Genomic DNA, 15,910 nt, shown 5'->3' with positions numbered 1-15,910 from the left:
TAGAACACACTTCTGAATAAAAGCTTTGCCTAGTGTAAGGTGCTACTAAGTAGAGCTTCGAGGCAAAGCTGTACCTTTAATCTTGGAGGTGTTACTGGCTGCCTTAAGTTTTTCAGTTCTCATACAAGATAATAGATTTCAATATTGCAAACAGGAAAGAGCTGCTGGCTGGACTGTGAAGTCCTTTGATGCTGGAACATTTCCCTTGTCCTTGGGCAGATGTCATCTGGCAGAACCTCTGCAAATCTGGAGATGCTGTCCAGGAAGTTTTCCCTTGCATTCAAGAAGGACTTGCCTGAAGTCTTGATGTGTAGAGTATCTACAGACTTCATTTGTTACTTTCATTTGCATATGAATTTGTGGACAATGTTGTAGAAGAGATGCTGAGCATTCAAGTGTTGGCAGACTTGTAGGATTTAATTGGTGAATACCTACTGATTAAATTACTAGTTGGTTGGTTTTGTTTTTTTTAAAATCTAAATTGTGTAAATCCAAGCAAGCTGGGGCAATGTGTTTTCATAGTAAGTGTGATTGGGAAGTACAATTAATGTGACTGTTCCTGGTGTCCGTTTTTCTGTTTGCACCACGAATATTGCAGTGAAAAACTCGTTGTGAAACTTAGGAATAGTGACTCCAGATGCTGTTACAGAGTACTCGTAACAGATGGGCTTGGTATTTGTAAGCTTAGCCCTTTGCTTTGGGGAATCTGATTCCAGTTGTAATACAGTATGCATGTTTCAGTTTTGTAGATGGGAGAGAAGCAATTCAATTAGCCAGTAACTATATCCCATGTGATATATGAACCCATCTAAATACAATTTGTATTTAAATACCCACAGCAACTGCTCATGGACTGATAAAGAATTATCTTTGACTGGTCTCAACAGATCATCTTGATTTATGAACATAGAACCACTTGAATCTGCTCATGAACAGGAAGACATAAATTGAACTGAATGCATTATTTAATACAGAGAACTCACAAGACATTTGTAAACAGTGGTATATTCTTAGTAGTATCTCCTGCATCTTTTGTAGCAAACTTTGGTGGTATTCTTTAACAAACAGCCCGTTGTTTGTTAAAGCCCATAGAAACAAGAGTTTCTCTAAATTCTGTATCTTGGTGGGCACAGCCTGAAAAGTTTAGAAATTTATATCGGTGAAACAGGTTCTTCTTCACTGGTGTGAAAAAAATTTCCCCAGTATTAAAAGAGAAACATCCACTTCCAAAATACCTGAATGTTTTTATTTAGATAAAGCACCAACTTCTAAAACCTATTTTGCTCTCTTTTTTTAATCAGTTTCTCTTGTATGTTATTTTTGAAAATATATGTTGGTATTGATCCGTGACCTTCCTCAGTGACACATTTAGTTACCAGATAGTTCATGCTGTGCAGGTCTGCCACTGCCTCCCAACCTTGACAATGTGCTGTAAGTGAACTGGAAAGAAGACTGTCAAGAGATTCCTGCCAAAGAGATCTGGGCTGCAATCTGCTGAATGCATCCTGTCTGAGTACCCTGAGCTTGCTTGGAATTAATTTTTCCTCTCAAGATCATGTTTTTTTGTGGAAGACTGTTGAAAATCCTGATTTAGTATTCTGCTGACTATGCCAATTTATCACAATTGAGTGGTTTTGGTAGCTTAAAGAATTACTGTCACAGGTATTGACAAAAGTAATGTAAATGTGTGAAAATGCAACAAAGTTCAGTGGCAATGTTTGCTCTGTTATTTTCTATATAAACGAAGCATACAAAAGAATATTGGCTTAAAATCGCTAGAATGATTTGCATGGAGAGCAGGGATGCAAGTGATAAGGGTGCAAAGGATAAGGAAGACCTTCCCATAGAGTCACAAGGTTCAGAGTGGACCCCACTGACAAACTTAGGCTTAAACCTGATCAACATTTCATGTTCAAAGGATTTAAGTAGTACTTAATTGATTAATTCTGCATTTATAAAGTAATTCAATGAAATTGACTAAAATTGCAGCAGGCAGTTAATTATAGTTCTGAGATGTCAGTATGCTATACTTGTTATAGGGTATTTAAATCAATTCTCACACATGCACAATGAAGCGTGTACAGAAGTACTGTGAAAAATTCCCTGTGATTTCAGTCAAATGCCTGTGGTGAGTGCCTTGACTTTTCTCAGCGGATGGGGGTTGAGGCTCAAGGAGTGATACTTGATCAGCCTATACCTTGTTACCAACTTTGTCACAAACATGAAAGTTTGCAAGCTCTGAGAGCCATCTCACTCAAAGGGAGATTCTGGTGCATCCCACTGAAGTCCTGGGAAGCTCAAAAGGCCTCACTTAGGACCCCTATTTATAGGGTAACAAGATGTAACCTAAAATTTCTGTCCTCAGATCAGTAATCACTGGAGTTTCCAAAACAATTCCAAGTTGCTTCCAATACAATTTCAAATTGTTTTCAAAATTCCAGCCATAATGGTATTATTCCCCTTGGGTTATGGTTCAGGGAAAGTCCCAAGGCTGTAAGTGGGAGACTGACTGTGCTCTTGTCCTTCATCTCAGGGATGTTCCCAGCTTCACCACACAAGAGTTCCCATATGGTCAAGGGAAGCTTGACCACCTAATTCATCACACAAAGGCCAAGGCCCAGTGGGGATTCCTGAGGTACAGTGGTTTCAAGGAAGAATGTGGGGAGGAGAATGCGCCACCACAAAAACTTGAGACAAGAAATGAAGGGTTTTTTTATTGTTCAAATAGTTGTGTTTAGCTTTTTAAGTTGGTTGTGGTTTTTTTCTTTTTTCTTTTTTTGCAAGTTTAGCCAATGTCAAGGGAATGACAGAGTGAACCAATGTCACTTATTCTGTCTTTGGTGATGTGAAAGTTAAACCTATGAATTTCTCTACCAAGGGAATCTCCCTGCAAAGTGGCTGTCCATGGAGCAGTGATATCTCTTCATCGTATATAAGTTTTAGAGGCAGACTCCAGTAGGAGCCTAGCTGAAGTACTATGAACTGTTATACTGAGGACTAACGTTTCAAAAGATTTCAAGATCAGAAAACCTTTCCTGATGCTATTTAATTGCAGCTGTTTTGGAGTATTATTGTGCCCTTTTCGGCAAGATGGTAGCTCTTTATCTGTCTGTTTTCCTTAACTTGCTCCTAGCAAAATTAAACAATGTGGGTTGAAGGCTGCAGGCATGAGACAGCCACAATGCTGTGCCAGTAATCACACAAGAGCACATGCTCTGCATGCCTGCTACTACTTTGAGCAGTCTTACTGACACAAACTGAGGATGACCTGATTTCCCCTGCACTCAGTGAGGGCTGTCAGGAGGCCTGTGGGGAATCTTAAAGTGACCAGGCCACTGGCTGAAAATGTTTGTTCAGAAATAGTTATTCATATGGAAGCTGCTGTCAGTCACAGCTTTTGGTGTGCTACTTGTTTAACTGTGTAACCCTGCATGTTCTTGGGGGCTGAGACACAGAGATTAATTTACACCATGTATCACTGTAATGTTTTGTTAAAGCAATACTGTGATTACAGGCACAGATTTCTTCATTTGTTATACAGAAATATCCTGTAATTTCAGAGAAGAACTAGAGGAACAGTGAGGGTGTTTCTGATACCTCTAGCCCACGAAAATACAGCGAGATTATCAATGGATTAGTTGTCCAGGAGGTCATATCATAAAACACTTAAAGTGAAATTATTTCACTAGATGTACAAGTGTGTGAAAGCCACCATTGCTTTCTTGATATCTGTCAATGAATAAAAGTTACATGAAGATGATGTTTTATACATTTATGCTGCTAGTTTTTTATATACAGCTTTTTCAAATTTATACTCTACTTTTAAAACCAATACATTTGTCAAGACTGATTTTGTAATAGCCATAATTAGAAAAAACTGTTTATTTAACAAGTATACATTTTTTTCTATGTATGTTTCTCAGAAGTGGTACATGAGCAGACAGGATTTCACAGTACATGTTTGTAGTACATCACCATCAGGTTAATATACTTAGGGTCATTTTTTTGTTTGTGTGTGGCTATCCTGGATCTTCTCCACAGAGTTGTTAAAAACCTGTGAAGATTTTTAAGTTCTTAGAACGCAGTATTTCGGGACAAAAACTTTTAAAAGTATTTTATAGGCATTGCATGACTCTTGCTGGATTACTACACACTTTTTTAAAAAGCAAACAAGAGGTGAGAGTATAACAATTGCAATGTTGGAAAATACTTGTTTTTTTAGAGAAACAGACTGTTGAAAGGTGTGGACTGACATTTAAAAAGAAAGTAATTAATGAAAGGAGCTCTTTGTTTCAGTGGATTTGAGATCAGGCCATAGATAGAAAAAGCGTGAGTCTGGAATTGTGATGCATTTTTATAAGAGTACAATACTCCATGACCAAGTTCTTTAGCTATTCCATACATGAAGAGTTTAATATATCAGGTTTATGTATAAGGATATTTTACCTTATGTAGGATTTTGATTCCGTAAGTGATACCATAGTGCACAGAAATCACTACACAAGTACAAGTTACACTTGGCAGAACATAACAATTGACTTATATACATGAATCACAATACAAACATGATTCTTGTTTTACTAGTCTTGTTTGATATGCTCACTGTCACAATGCTGGGAAGGAATGTGGACTAAAGCCAGCTCAAGCCTTTCTCTCTTCAAACTTCTCTTTATCAATTCCTCGGCTTTGGTACTATGTTGGGTTCAGCCAGATATCCACTGTCCTGTGCTAACTCAGGAAGATATTCACACTTTCTTGTTTTTATTAGCTGTTTAACAACAAACATTCGTGTAACTAGTCTATCCATGCAACTGACACAGTCATTTAACTAAAAAAAAGGCTGCTCTCTGGTCCCGTTTTTTGTTACATTCAACTTTCTCTGCAACAGTAATGGTAAGTGGATTTTGTCTGAATTCAGTGGGAGCATAACAATGCCTAGCATATTTTCAGAGGCAGGCACAGGAGTATTTTTACATGCATCAAGCTATGGAAAATTTGTGAAAAAAGCCCAAATATTTTTTTCCCCTAGTGGAAGTTTTTCATCATGATTCTTGTTACTTTATCTCCTGCAGAGAAGAGTCCATTGCCACAGTGGTATATTTTTCAAAAATGAGTCTCCAATTTGAAATCTTTTGGCACTTCTAAAGTCAGTCAGAAAGGTTCTGATAAGGTCACCAGAGACAGACCTTACCCTTAATACTGAGATACAAAGCTATGAGACATTTATCAAAGCAATATATTCCTCTGGAAGTACAGATCCCATTAGAGTCTAATGTTTACTAATATGCAAACTTTGGTAGAATTTAACTTAGTCTCTTAGTCATGTTCTTCTGTTTTCATATTGTCCTGGGGTACAATGCAAAAATGTGTATTCTATCACCATCTGTTAAAATGTGGGAGGGGTGGTGATCCTTATCTCTGTGGGAGATATCCTCTGCTGATGTGCCATCTGATAAGATGGGGGGATGATCATCGTTATCTATTCACAACCCATCCTTCCTCCAGAAGATATATTCTGTTAATGGGCCATTAAGTCCTATTGTGTGACTGATAAGATTACATCATCCCATTGGGAGATGCCCCAACCAGGGGCAGGAGCCAAGCCTTTCCTACCTAGATAAAAAACTGGGGTTTGGGACCCGAGGGCAGACCTTTCTACTGGATCCCAGAGGAAAGTCGGACCTTTTTCCACATCATGGCTGGATCTTCGGAGGAAAACTGCACCTTCTACAGGAGCACTGCTTCAACAGAACCACATCTGTCATCCAGGAGGACTGCAGCCACCATTTATACGGACTGCTACCAACACCCTGACTGACAGGGTGTCAGGTTGTATTTCTGACTGTGTTGGTGGTTGTTTCTTTTATATTATTGCATGTATTTTATTTTTTTCTCTTTTCTCCTATTAAATTGTATTACTGACTTGGAGTCTCGCACTGGTTTTACTTTCAAACCAACACACATATGTATTTGCAAAATTATACTGTTGCAGACAGAGCTGAACTGCATTCACGTGAACTTAATTTTATCCATTTGTCTGGTAATGGGGCTAAATTGTAAAACAGCTTAATAGACTTGGGGCTCATTAGGCATTCATTATAAATACATTTTTATAATCAAATCTGATGTAATTCTGTTACAGTAGAATTAATACACTCCTAATGGAAAACACTGTACATTTCTGCTTCAATAAGTAAAGGAGCCTGTTACATTTCAGCAAGTCAAATATAAATGCCACAGGTCAGAGACAACTGAAACAAAGTTTTTAATGCCATTGGTTTATTTTGGATAATCCCTACAAACATATTTGTGCATGAGGTGTGACTCTGCTTTTGGACTGAGATATACTTATGTCTTCAAATTCCTCTTTCTCTCCAAAGCAAAAAAAGAGATTCCCAAAAGTCTCACAATATTTATAGCTAAGGTTTGTTAATGGAATCCATTTTGTTTCCTGTGGTATGAAAACCAAGTCCCAAAGTAGGAGAACATTGTCCAGTGTTGCCCTTCTAGCAACTTGAAATGCTTAGGAATAAGCATCTGCTGATCTGTGCAGTGAACTGATGAGGCTTGAGGCCGTGGAGACAGTCCTGGAATTCCTCTGTGAACAGCCATTGAAGTTCAGGTCCCTTGGAGCTGCTCTTTTCTTATGGCTGGCATGCATGCTGTCCCCATCGTTGGTGTCAAACACCACTGTCATGCTGGAGTCCATCCTGGACACAGCATAGAGGCTGCTTTGCTGCATGGGGTGAAACCTGGCTGCCTTCAGCTCCAGCTCGTCATAGCTGGACACCTCAATGAAGGGGCACCAACGGAAAGCTCTCTTGAAGCCAGCTCGGAACCTAGGAGGGAAGAAGCCTGGGGAAAGTCTGTGCTTGTGAGAGCCAGCCCCAGGCCTTCATCTGAAAACATACACAGTGCTGGCAGGACACTGACTTGGCCAGTTATCCTGCCCCTAGGCCTGGGTCTGGTCTAGTCAGTGGAAATTTCCTTGACTGAAGTCTGACTAGGGCAAAAAAGATACTGGTAACAACTAATTTCAATTTCTGATTTTCTATATGCTTTACCTGCATTTTAGCAGTGGTATTTTCATTATAATGAATTTCCTGTCCTTTGCCCATGCAAAGTAAACAAACATCAGCTGCCATAGAAGTGTTTTCACAGAAATTTGACCTCTAGTGAAATCTGCACCTATATTTTCATCTTTTTTCCAGCAAGAAACTTTTAACATTCTTTTCTCTAAAATACCATCCCAGTTTCCAAATTTCAATGTCCCTTCTGTGTTTCTCTGTAGCAGAGATACTTGTATGTGAATGATGTAATGACTAATAATTGTTCATGTAAAATATTTGGAAAATAATTGTTAATAATTAAGAGCGTCCTAGAAAGTTGAAGTCTAAATGTAAGCAATATACAAGCAGGCATTTTGAGGCTTTAGAACATCAATGTTTGCAATTCTCATACAGAGATGGGGATTCACCGTAAAGACATTGCTATGTTTTGTGTGTATGCATTTCCAGAATAAAAGTTTAATATATTGGGAAAGCAATTCCCTATATATCTGTGTATAACTGGAAAAAGAAAGTCTTTTCATCTGGACCTAAAGCTTATCTGACTTTCTCACTTGTCTTGCTTCTCTTGCTTTGTTTTAGCAATCAACTCTTGTTGTTTATCCTGTCTGTAAATTTTTTTGAGCAATGGTTCAACTCCCACAGTGATAACTGCAGGTAAAAAAATCACATAAATTGTTCTGTTACAGTTAACGGATCTCACAGAAGTGGCTTTTCCTTTCTCAAATTTTTAAGTTCGCCATGGAATTCTCACTTGATGACAGCTGAGCAGGTAGGTTGCTAAACAGCATTCTTTGTTTACATTTTTACATTATTCTGTTTACATTTTGGAAAAATACTGAAACAACCTCTGATGGAAATGGATTTAGTGATTGAAACTGTAAAACCAAAACATCTTTAAACTGTATTACTTTTTACTTTTCTGGTTATCTTCCATCCACTTTCTAATTCTGGGCATGTTTCTTCATCTTGAAATAATGCTCTCTTTATCTAGATACGTAATATCCTAATTAGCCTGGAAGATGAGGCTGGGAATAGATGTTCCAGCTCTGATACTAGATCCAGCAGAGGCATGAATTGATCTGACTCCCAGCAACCAGCTCTATTTTCCTACTCAATGAAAAGGAAGCAGACATTCTGATATCTTCATTTCAATATGGAACTTAATTATAAGAAAACCGTCACTGGGATTTCATTCTTGCATCAAATTCTGAACAAGGTGACCTTTAGTATGTCTCAAAATATTAATTTTTCTTTGTCTGTAGTCTTTAATCCAGACACTTAATTTTGCAGTTTGCAAGTGTCAACATAAGCCACATCAGAGATGTTATTTTTTTATAAATACTTTTGTAACTGTGCCATAAAAAGTTTAAGGAAGTTGTATTGGTTTAGAAGTTTTATGGTAGTAATTGTAAAATATTAGGCCTTGTTCTTCCTTGCCTTTGATTTCGCAGACACTGGACAATTACTGAAATCTGGTTTCTGTTAAAAATAATGGAAATTTTGAGTTATGGTTTTGTTCTGACATGCTAAAATTTTACCTCATCTTTAAACAGTTGTAAATGATGAAAAGAGGCACAAGGCTCTACGAATTTAGTCATTACTTTGTCTTTTTAAAAAAAGATCATAAAAGTTAATCATCATAAGTTATCCTCATCAAGGAGGAAGAAGCCAGTGTTTTTACACCAATAAAAAGTCATTAGGATTTGTTCACTTCTTTCTTGATTAGACTCCATTTGTCAGGTTCCATATGATCTTTAGTGGGGATTTAGAAATACTTTGCACTTGCTATAAAGTTTGACAGTAATTAAACTTGGCACTGGCTGCTAAGTCAAAAGAGATTTGAAATAGTATTTAAGATCACTTATTCAATATCGATTCATACTGACTGAGTTATTGAAGTAATTAATTGTTCTTGGTTCTACATTTTTCCAGTAATGCTAGAAGAAATACTGGTGAATAGGATGGCCAGGATGTTTGTGTAGATCCTGGTCCTGTAAGTTGAAAGACTTGAGTCCATTCTGCAATGCAGTAGTCTTAGACTAGTAAGTATCTGTAAAATGTCACCAAACTCAACAGATGCAGTGCCTTTGAAATTCAGAGCATAATTTTGTTGCTATCAAACAATACTGTAACTTATTATTAAGTAATGAGAATATAAATATTTGTATAATATTTATCAACCTTTTGTTGATTTTGGAGCACAGTAAAACTCTAAAACTGAGATATACAAAACACAATAAATCACATTTTCTATTACATTGTTCCAGCAAAACAAAATTTGGGCTACAATTAATGAACATACAGCTTTCACTCTATATCACTAATTACCATCTTCTTTATTTTAATATTCTGCAGATCAAAAAACATTAAACTGCAATAGTTTTTTAAATTTTGCAGGTGAACATGGGAAGGATTGGTTTCTGAAAACTGAATTTTGCTCTGAAATTTTAGGTAGACCAAAATATTTACTGGAAGTCTACCTTCAGGTTTTTGGGAATCTTTTCAAGTACAAACCTAAAGGAAGGTTTTGTTCTCTTTCTTCTGTTTTCTTTCTCATTAACTGAAAACTATTTAAGTAAAAATTTTGTCTTTTTTCCATTTAAGCAGTTTATATTCTTGGTGAAGTTATGCACCTCATTTCATAACCAGCTCTTACCTCTTATTAAGACAGCAGTAGATAATGGGATTGTACATTGTAGAGCTCATGGCAAGCCAAAAGCTGGCTAAATAGATTTGCTGAATATATTTCCAGCGATTTAATTGTTGATAGATCCCAGTAACTATGAAGTAAATGTGGTAGGGCAGCCAGCAGACAGCAAATGTCAGCACAACCACAATCATCATTTTTACCACCTGAAAGAAATAATAATGATATTTAGCCTTTTTTATTTGGACTAGCATTTCAACATCCATTAATAATTTTCTTGTAATTAATTTTTAAAGTTAGTCAAAGGAAAGCTGAATATGCTTTTGTATAGTTTTTGCTTTTAATGTAACTCTCTTAATTATTTTTTTCTTGACTGGAGATCCTCTTTTTCCTAAGAAAAATAGCATGAAAATCTTCCCTGACTTTATTTGTATTGATTTTTGCAAGTAATGTATTTGCTTACTTATATTTGGGTATCTAAAATATCACTTCTTTTCTGTACATCTAATCATGGCATAAGGTTACAGAGTGTTTTATTTGGACACCTCATTTTAAACTTTTATTGACCTTGGTATCTATTTTTATTGTGGTCTGCAAGTGTATTTCTTGTCCCCAGTTTGTAGATGTGATTTGAGTAATACTAGGTTATAGGAAATGAGCAACTGTAGCATCCTGTGTGATTTCAGAGCCTAACAGTTCCCTTGGCTGGTGATCCTTATTTGTTGTTTTCTGCAGGCATCACAACATCTGTTAGCTACCATAGTTTCCAGTAAGCACAAATGAAGAAGAGCTCTGCTTTGTGCTCCAAACACACAAAGAAAACTTGCGACTCATGTAAAATTTTCACTCCCATCTTTCTCTTTTCAGCTATGTCAAATACTAGTCCAGCTACCATTTTCAGCACAATATGTCACATGTTTACACCAAAGGTTTTCTTTCTATAGCTAAAATGAAACTAGACATGATAGATCTATGCTGGGAGGTCTCTTGTTCACATATACTTGTGAATACTGAGGAATAACAGGGATCTCTATGAACGGTTCCTTTATTTTCTCTGTACAAGGTGCCATTTCAAAACTAGTTTCTAGTTTTACCAGGAGAGAAATCCAAAGAGATGAATTTTTCTGCACTTAAATGTCTATGATTAATATTTTTATAAAATTCCAACTTACACAAATGATTTTACATATAAATGTTATGGTGTCCTCCTTAACTTGCATTACTTCTTCCTATGGGAAACATGAAGCAATTTTACATTTAATAGCTGGCACCAATTAACAATCTTTCCTGCTGGATAGGACTGTAATGTGCAAGATTTTGCTTTTATGAATACTTATTATTGCTGATATATTTGTACTGATCATCACTTAAAGGTAAAAAAGAGGCATCTGGCCACATATACAACATTAATAATAGTTGGTTCTACTGACAAACTTTTCATCAATTAACTATAAATCATCCTCTGATCAGGAAGATCAGTATTATTATAAAGGAAGGCAACACACCAACTGTGTGTCTGCATCTATGCATATATAGGAGTTTATATGACTATATATGCGATTTTTTGGGGTGGGGGGAAAAGTTATGAATTTATGTGGACAGACATTTCTGGATTAAACTATGTATGTGAAGTTATACATAAAAATATGTTGTCAAATCACAGTCTATCATTAAATAGCATCACTATTTACTGCTTTCAACATAACTTCAGCTGTTCTGCTGAGAATTTATACACCTCTGCCTTGCACACATTGTATAGATAGAAGCCTTAACTCCATAGTTTTACCATGGTACTTAAGCTCCCTGTCATTGATTTACAGGTGCACTTTGCTTGTTGCTGTGTTTTTATAGGTCTGTCAGGAATGATAAGTCTTACCTCAGCACCTTTCAAGACTTCTGTAATTTCAGAACCCTTGAGAGTCTAATTACTTACCTTGATATTTAATTAGCAAGTCTTGCAGTACCAGCTGTGCATGTGAAATTGTTCCTAGAGTTAGTCATCATTGAAATATCATAGGTACTGAATAAAAGGATTCTTGTGTCCAAATTTTCAAAATGTAAACAGGTAAATCTGTATTTACAGTGTGCATTTCAAAATAGTAGAGCTTCCCAGCAACTAATGTAGCTTAATCTGGCTGAACACTCTGTCATTCATGCCTCAGGGATGCTAGAAATGACAAAAACAGTCCAGGTTGCCTGTTTGGCATACTCAGTTGTGTTAATTTTTTCCAAAGGAAAGTTGTCTTTTTTCTGACATCCAAATACTCATTGTCTAGTTTTCTGTGTTATATTGAAGGGCAAGGCAAGCAGTGCTTTCAGAGTCTACTTAAAGGTCTCCTAAAGCTAATAAACCTTCTCAAGCTGTACAAAAAATAGCTTTTAGATTTCAGATGCTGCGAAAATCAACCCTGAAGGAATGAAGTTTGTTTAAATTACTATTAAATACAATATTTCAGGTTTTCTTCAAGGGACCAGAAATCCCAAACTAACTAATCCACAATTATGTCACAATTTCAGGCAATTCCATTCTAATTTTGAATGTTTTAACTTTTATTGTTTTGAAATGAAAAATGCCAGATCACCCTTAGAGAATTGCATCTTTTCCTCTTTGTTTTAAATGAGACGTTACTCTTTTGTTTAAAACAAAATGCTTATCTTTTAAAAGAGTGAGATTAGTATAAGGTTTTCTTATTGCTGTTTTTGTCTGGAAATACATGATTAAATATTAAGTCATCATCATCCTGAAAGCAGAATTTTTGAAGCAAATAGTCGAACAAGCTACAGATGATTTAAATGGACTTTAGTGTTTGATTTAATTTGTGAAGTAACAAGTCACTTGAATGACAGAGAGTGAAACACATTGCATTCTTAATCATTGAGGCTTGCATGTCATTTTGAGCATTTATATCATACAGTGCACTTATTGACATATTTCCTAGGAGAAGATAAGTGAGATGTTGCAAGTCTGTGTGGTGTAAAATTGTTGGAAACACAAGACAATGAAGGTTAAATTTGAAGTCAAATACAAGTTGTGAGAGGAATCAAAAAGCCCTAGTCTCATCTCATTATCTAAGAATGACTATACGTTGGCAGAAATGGAGGGGAAAAAAAGAAGAAATGGGAGGAGAATATTCCCCATGTCTTTTGCCCTTTCAGAGGGAGGTGCATACTGTGCAAGGCCATACCTTGCAGTTTATAGCTGCAGTTCTTGTCCGTAACATTGGTCCTTCCAGTATAAAGTTTCATTTTTTAATTATATCAATAACTGTGAATGGAGTGTGACTTCAAGGTCTATAAACCCAGGGCAGCTTGAGTTTACTTGAAATAAATTCTGATGAACAAGTGCCCATAAACCAACAGAAAATAAATGAAACAGGCCCAGTATGAATTTACCACAAAAACTTGATTTTCTTTTCCCAGTACACTGTGATATTTCACTAAAGAAACCCCCGTGACACTTTACAGGTCCAACTGCAGAGTATAAAAGACAACTTCAGTGTTCGGATTATTTTTTGACTACTTAAATCTGTGACTGAAAAAAAAAAAAAGTTCTTTTAAATAGATCTGTTCTGTTGCACTTTTTTGAGATGTTACCATTTTTCAGTAGCTTTTCCTTCCATTCTGAGTTGCATAGAATTCATTAATAAGGACTTGCTGTTGTGTATTAAGAAACATTTCTAAAGCAAGAAAATTACTGAATTCAGTTGCTTAGCTTGAAGTCTAGCTCTGTTCCTGCCACCATTTCACCATGGAACTTTCCAAAATGTGAATTGCGGTGAAAATCTTTTATCCCAGTGGCACCATTCTCCCCTGGTGTTCTGTTCAATCTCCCAATCTCCCTCTGTGTGTATTGTGGGCAGCATGACTGGAGGAAAGAAGCTTCTTTCTGTTCTAGGCAATACTTCCGTTAAATGAGTTTTACTGAGTCTCCCAGTTGTGCAACCTGCATGCAAGTCTTGGGGCTAGATTTGTAAATGGAAAATCAAAGTATTTATTTTACACATTGATTTTCATCAACCTGTTCTGCTGATACTGATGCACTGCTGCCTATGTCTAAGAAAAACTATGTCTAGAAAAGAAAGTTAATTTATGTGCTTTGTGGTCTTGTCCATTCCTTTAAATCCTTTCTGTCTGGGTAAGGAGCATTCTTTCATTAATGGATGTAATGATAAAAAAAGTATTTAAAATAGCAAAACCAATGTAAGTTAATTGGAATTGGAGTTGGCAAGTTTGCCTTTGCTGTGAAACATTTGGAACAGTAAAAGTGAAAAGGAACTAACAGATTCTGCTACACTCAGAAAAACCAACAAGAACATTTATTTTTCCATCCTGTTTTTATTATGCATTAAGAACAGCTAGAAAAGTAGTCTGATTTAAGATGTAGCATTGAGAGCAGCTCTTGAAAGGTTGGGAATAACATATATTTTTCTGAGAGACTCAGTTGCTGCTGAAGGAATACAGCAATTCACATTGCAAGACGTTGATTTGTCAGCAGTACCTAAGACTTGGACCATGCAATCATTTCCTTTTCAATCCTCTCTTCAGCTCCTTATTGCCTTTCTAAGTCATCTTTGATACTGCTGCTTCTACAAGTACAGAAATTTGTCTTTTGATTTCATTTGCACTTTTATCACACAGAACAATTTAATTACTTGCAGAAATTTTACTCCTGGGTGTTATGCAGATATAAATGAGAAACAAATTATTTAGGAACCCATGGAGTGTAAAAATGTTTACCCTCTCCTGGATGTTATTTATTCATGAATACAGCTAAACACAGTTCAGAGATAATCACTGCAATCCTGACTTTTGCCCTGTGCTCTTCTGGGAGAAGTAAAATACCACTAACATTTCACAGAGTGTTAAGATGCAGCCAGAAAACCCACTTCCCAGTCCTGGGGACAGACATGGCACTTACGCATGAAGCACCAGAGAGGAAGGAACACCAATACGCCTTTGCTTCTCCACAGTGCTTATTTGGAGCGAAGTATCTCTCTTCTCCAAGAAAGTTAGGATTCGAAGGTTATTCTGCAATTCTGGCAATAGTACAGAGACAGAACTGACTTCTAAGGTACCAAGTGCTTTGACAAACTCAGGGATTTTCCGTACTCTTTCAGCCCATAGGAAAGGATGAATTCTTAATAACTGAGGAAGATGCACATTTAGGAGCAGAAAGTAGGAGAGAGCTTGGAAGTCTTTCAGCCAGGTGAAGTATTTGCCAATTCCAGTCCTCCAGATAATTTTAGTCTTCTGACCTGCACTTTCCATCTCTTTTTCTCAGTTACTTGAAATAAAGAAACTGTTTTTATTTCAGTTTGCATAATCCCTTGTTGTAAACAGAATTCATAATCATTTACTTTGTTAGGTAAGCTCTAAAGTTCAAAAATATATTATGTTCTACTGTGAAGTAGTTTTTAATTAGTTTGCTTTCTTCCAAATGCTAAAATGTGAGGCTCCCCTCAAACCAAAGCAATCCTGAAATTTTTTATGAGTTAACTACTGCCATTTTTACATGATGTTTCCCCAAAGTTGCATAGAACACAGGTTTGACAGTGACTTTGAGTTTCTCTCAGCATGCCCAGAAATATCTGTTCCATTGCAAAAAAGGGGTAAATTGCTCAGAGTTTTATTTTCCTTGAGAATGCATCATTTTACAAGCATCTAACTGGGGGGCAAGGAGGAAAAGTTTCCACACTATCTAAGAAGAGATTTCTCAATTTCTCACAAGAGATTGTTGGATATTAGGCAATATGCTAATGCCTGCTGCTCAAACCTAGAGGTTTTTTCTGTAATCTGGACAACAAGTAAAGGTAGGTGGCCTTGTATCATTGTCTTGGTCTTAAGCATAAGAAGGAGCAGCATAAGAAGTTTGTGTTCTTTAGAGAATGACTCTGAGTGGCTGTTGTGGGATTGGCATTATTGGGCATGATTATCCACCTGAGATCTAGTTCTGGAAAAAAAGTGGAAAAGCTGATCTAGTGCTTTTATATTTTAGATTCGTGCTACCACTTATTTTACAATACTTTTCTTCCTTACTTGGAATGAATGATGGGGCATAATTCATTTCCATGCCTCAACCAAATACGAGATTTTTTTGTGTGGGAAAATAAAGTAATAATATCTTCTTTTGTTTGGCTAATAGGGGTAGTTAATTCTGAAGTCCACTTTCTGACACAATTCTGAAAGTGTTCTG

General features: G+C 36.5%; 1 protein-coding gene across 1 annotated transcript in view; it reads right to left on the bottom strand.

Moving 5' to 3' along the window:
* Positions 1–3,757: 3,757 nt before the first annotated feature.
* TACR3 (tachykinin receptor 3) overlaps positions 3,758–15,910 on the bottom strand; it is a 39,435-nt gene continuing 27,282 nt past the window's right edge. Inside the window, exons 4-5 of the mRNA XM_014875234.2 lie at positions 9,727–9,923; positions 3,758–6,839 (exon numbers count right to left, since the gene is read on the bottom strand). Coding sequence (XP_014730720.1) covers positions 6,524–6,839; positions 9,727–9,923 — 513 coding nt within the window. The 3' untranslated portion in view covers positions 3,758–6,523. The remainder of the gene's footprint in view (positions 6,840–9,726; positions 9,924–15,910) is intronic.

Source organism: Sturnus vulgaris, chromosome 4 (genome assembly GCF_052056855.1).
Source record: "Sturnus vulgaris isolate bStuVul1 chromosome 4, bStuVul1.hap1, whole genome shotgun sequence".
NCBI classification, from domain to species: domain Eukaryota; kingdom Metazoa; phylum Chordata; class Aves; order Passeriformes; family Sturnidae; genus Sturnus; species Sturnus vulgaris.
The sequence above is the reverse complement of the archived record's forward strand: the minus strand, read 5'-3'. Positions and strand labels throughout refer to the sequence as shown.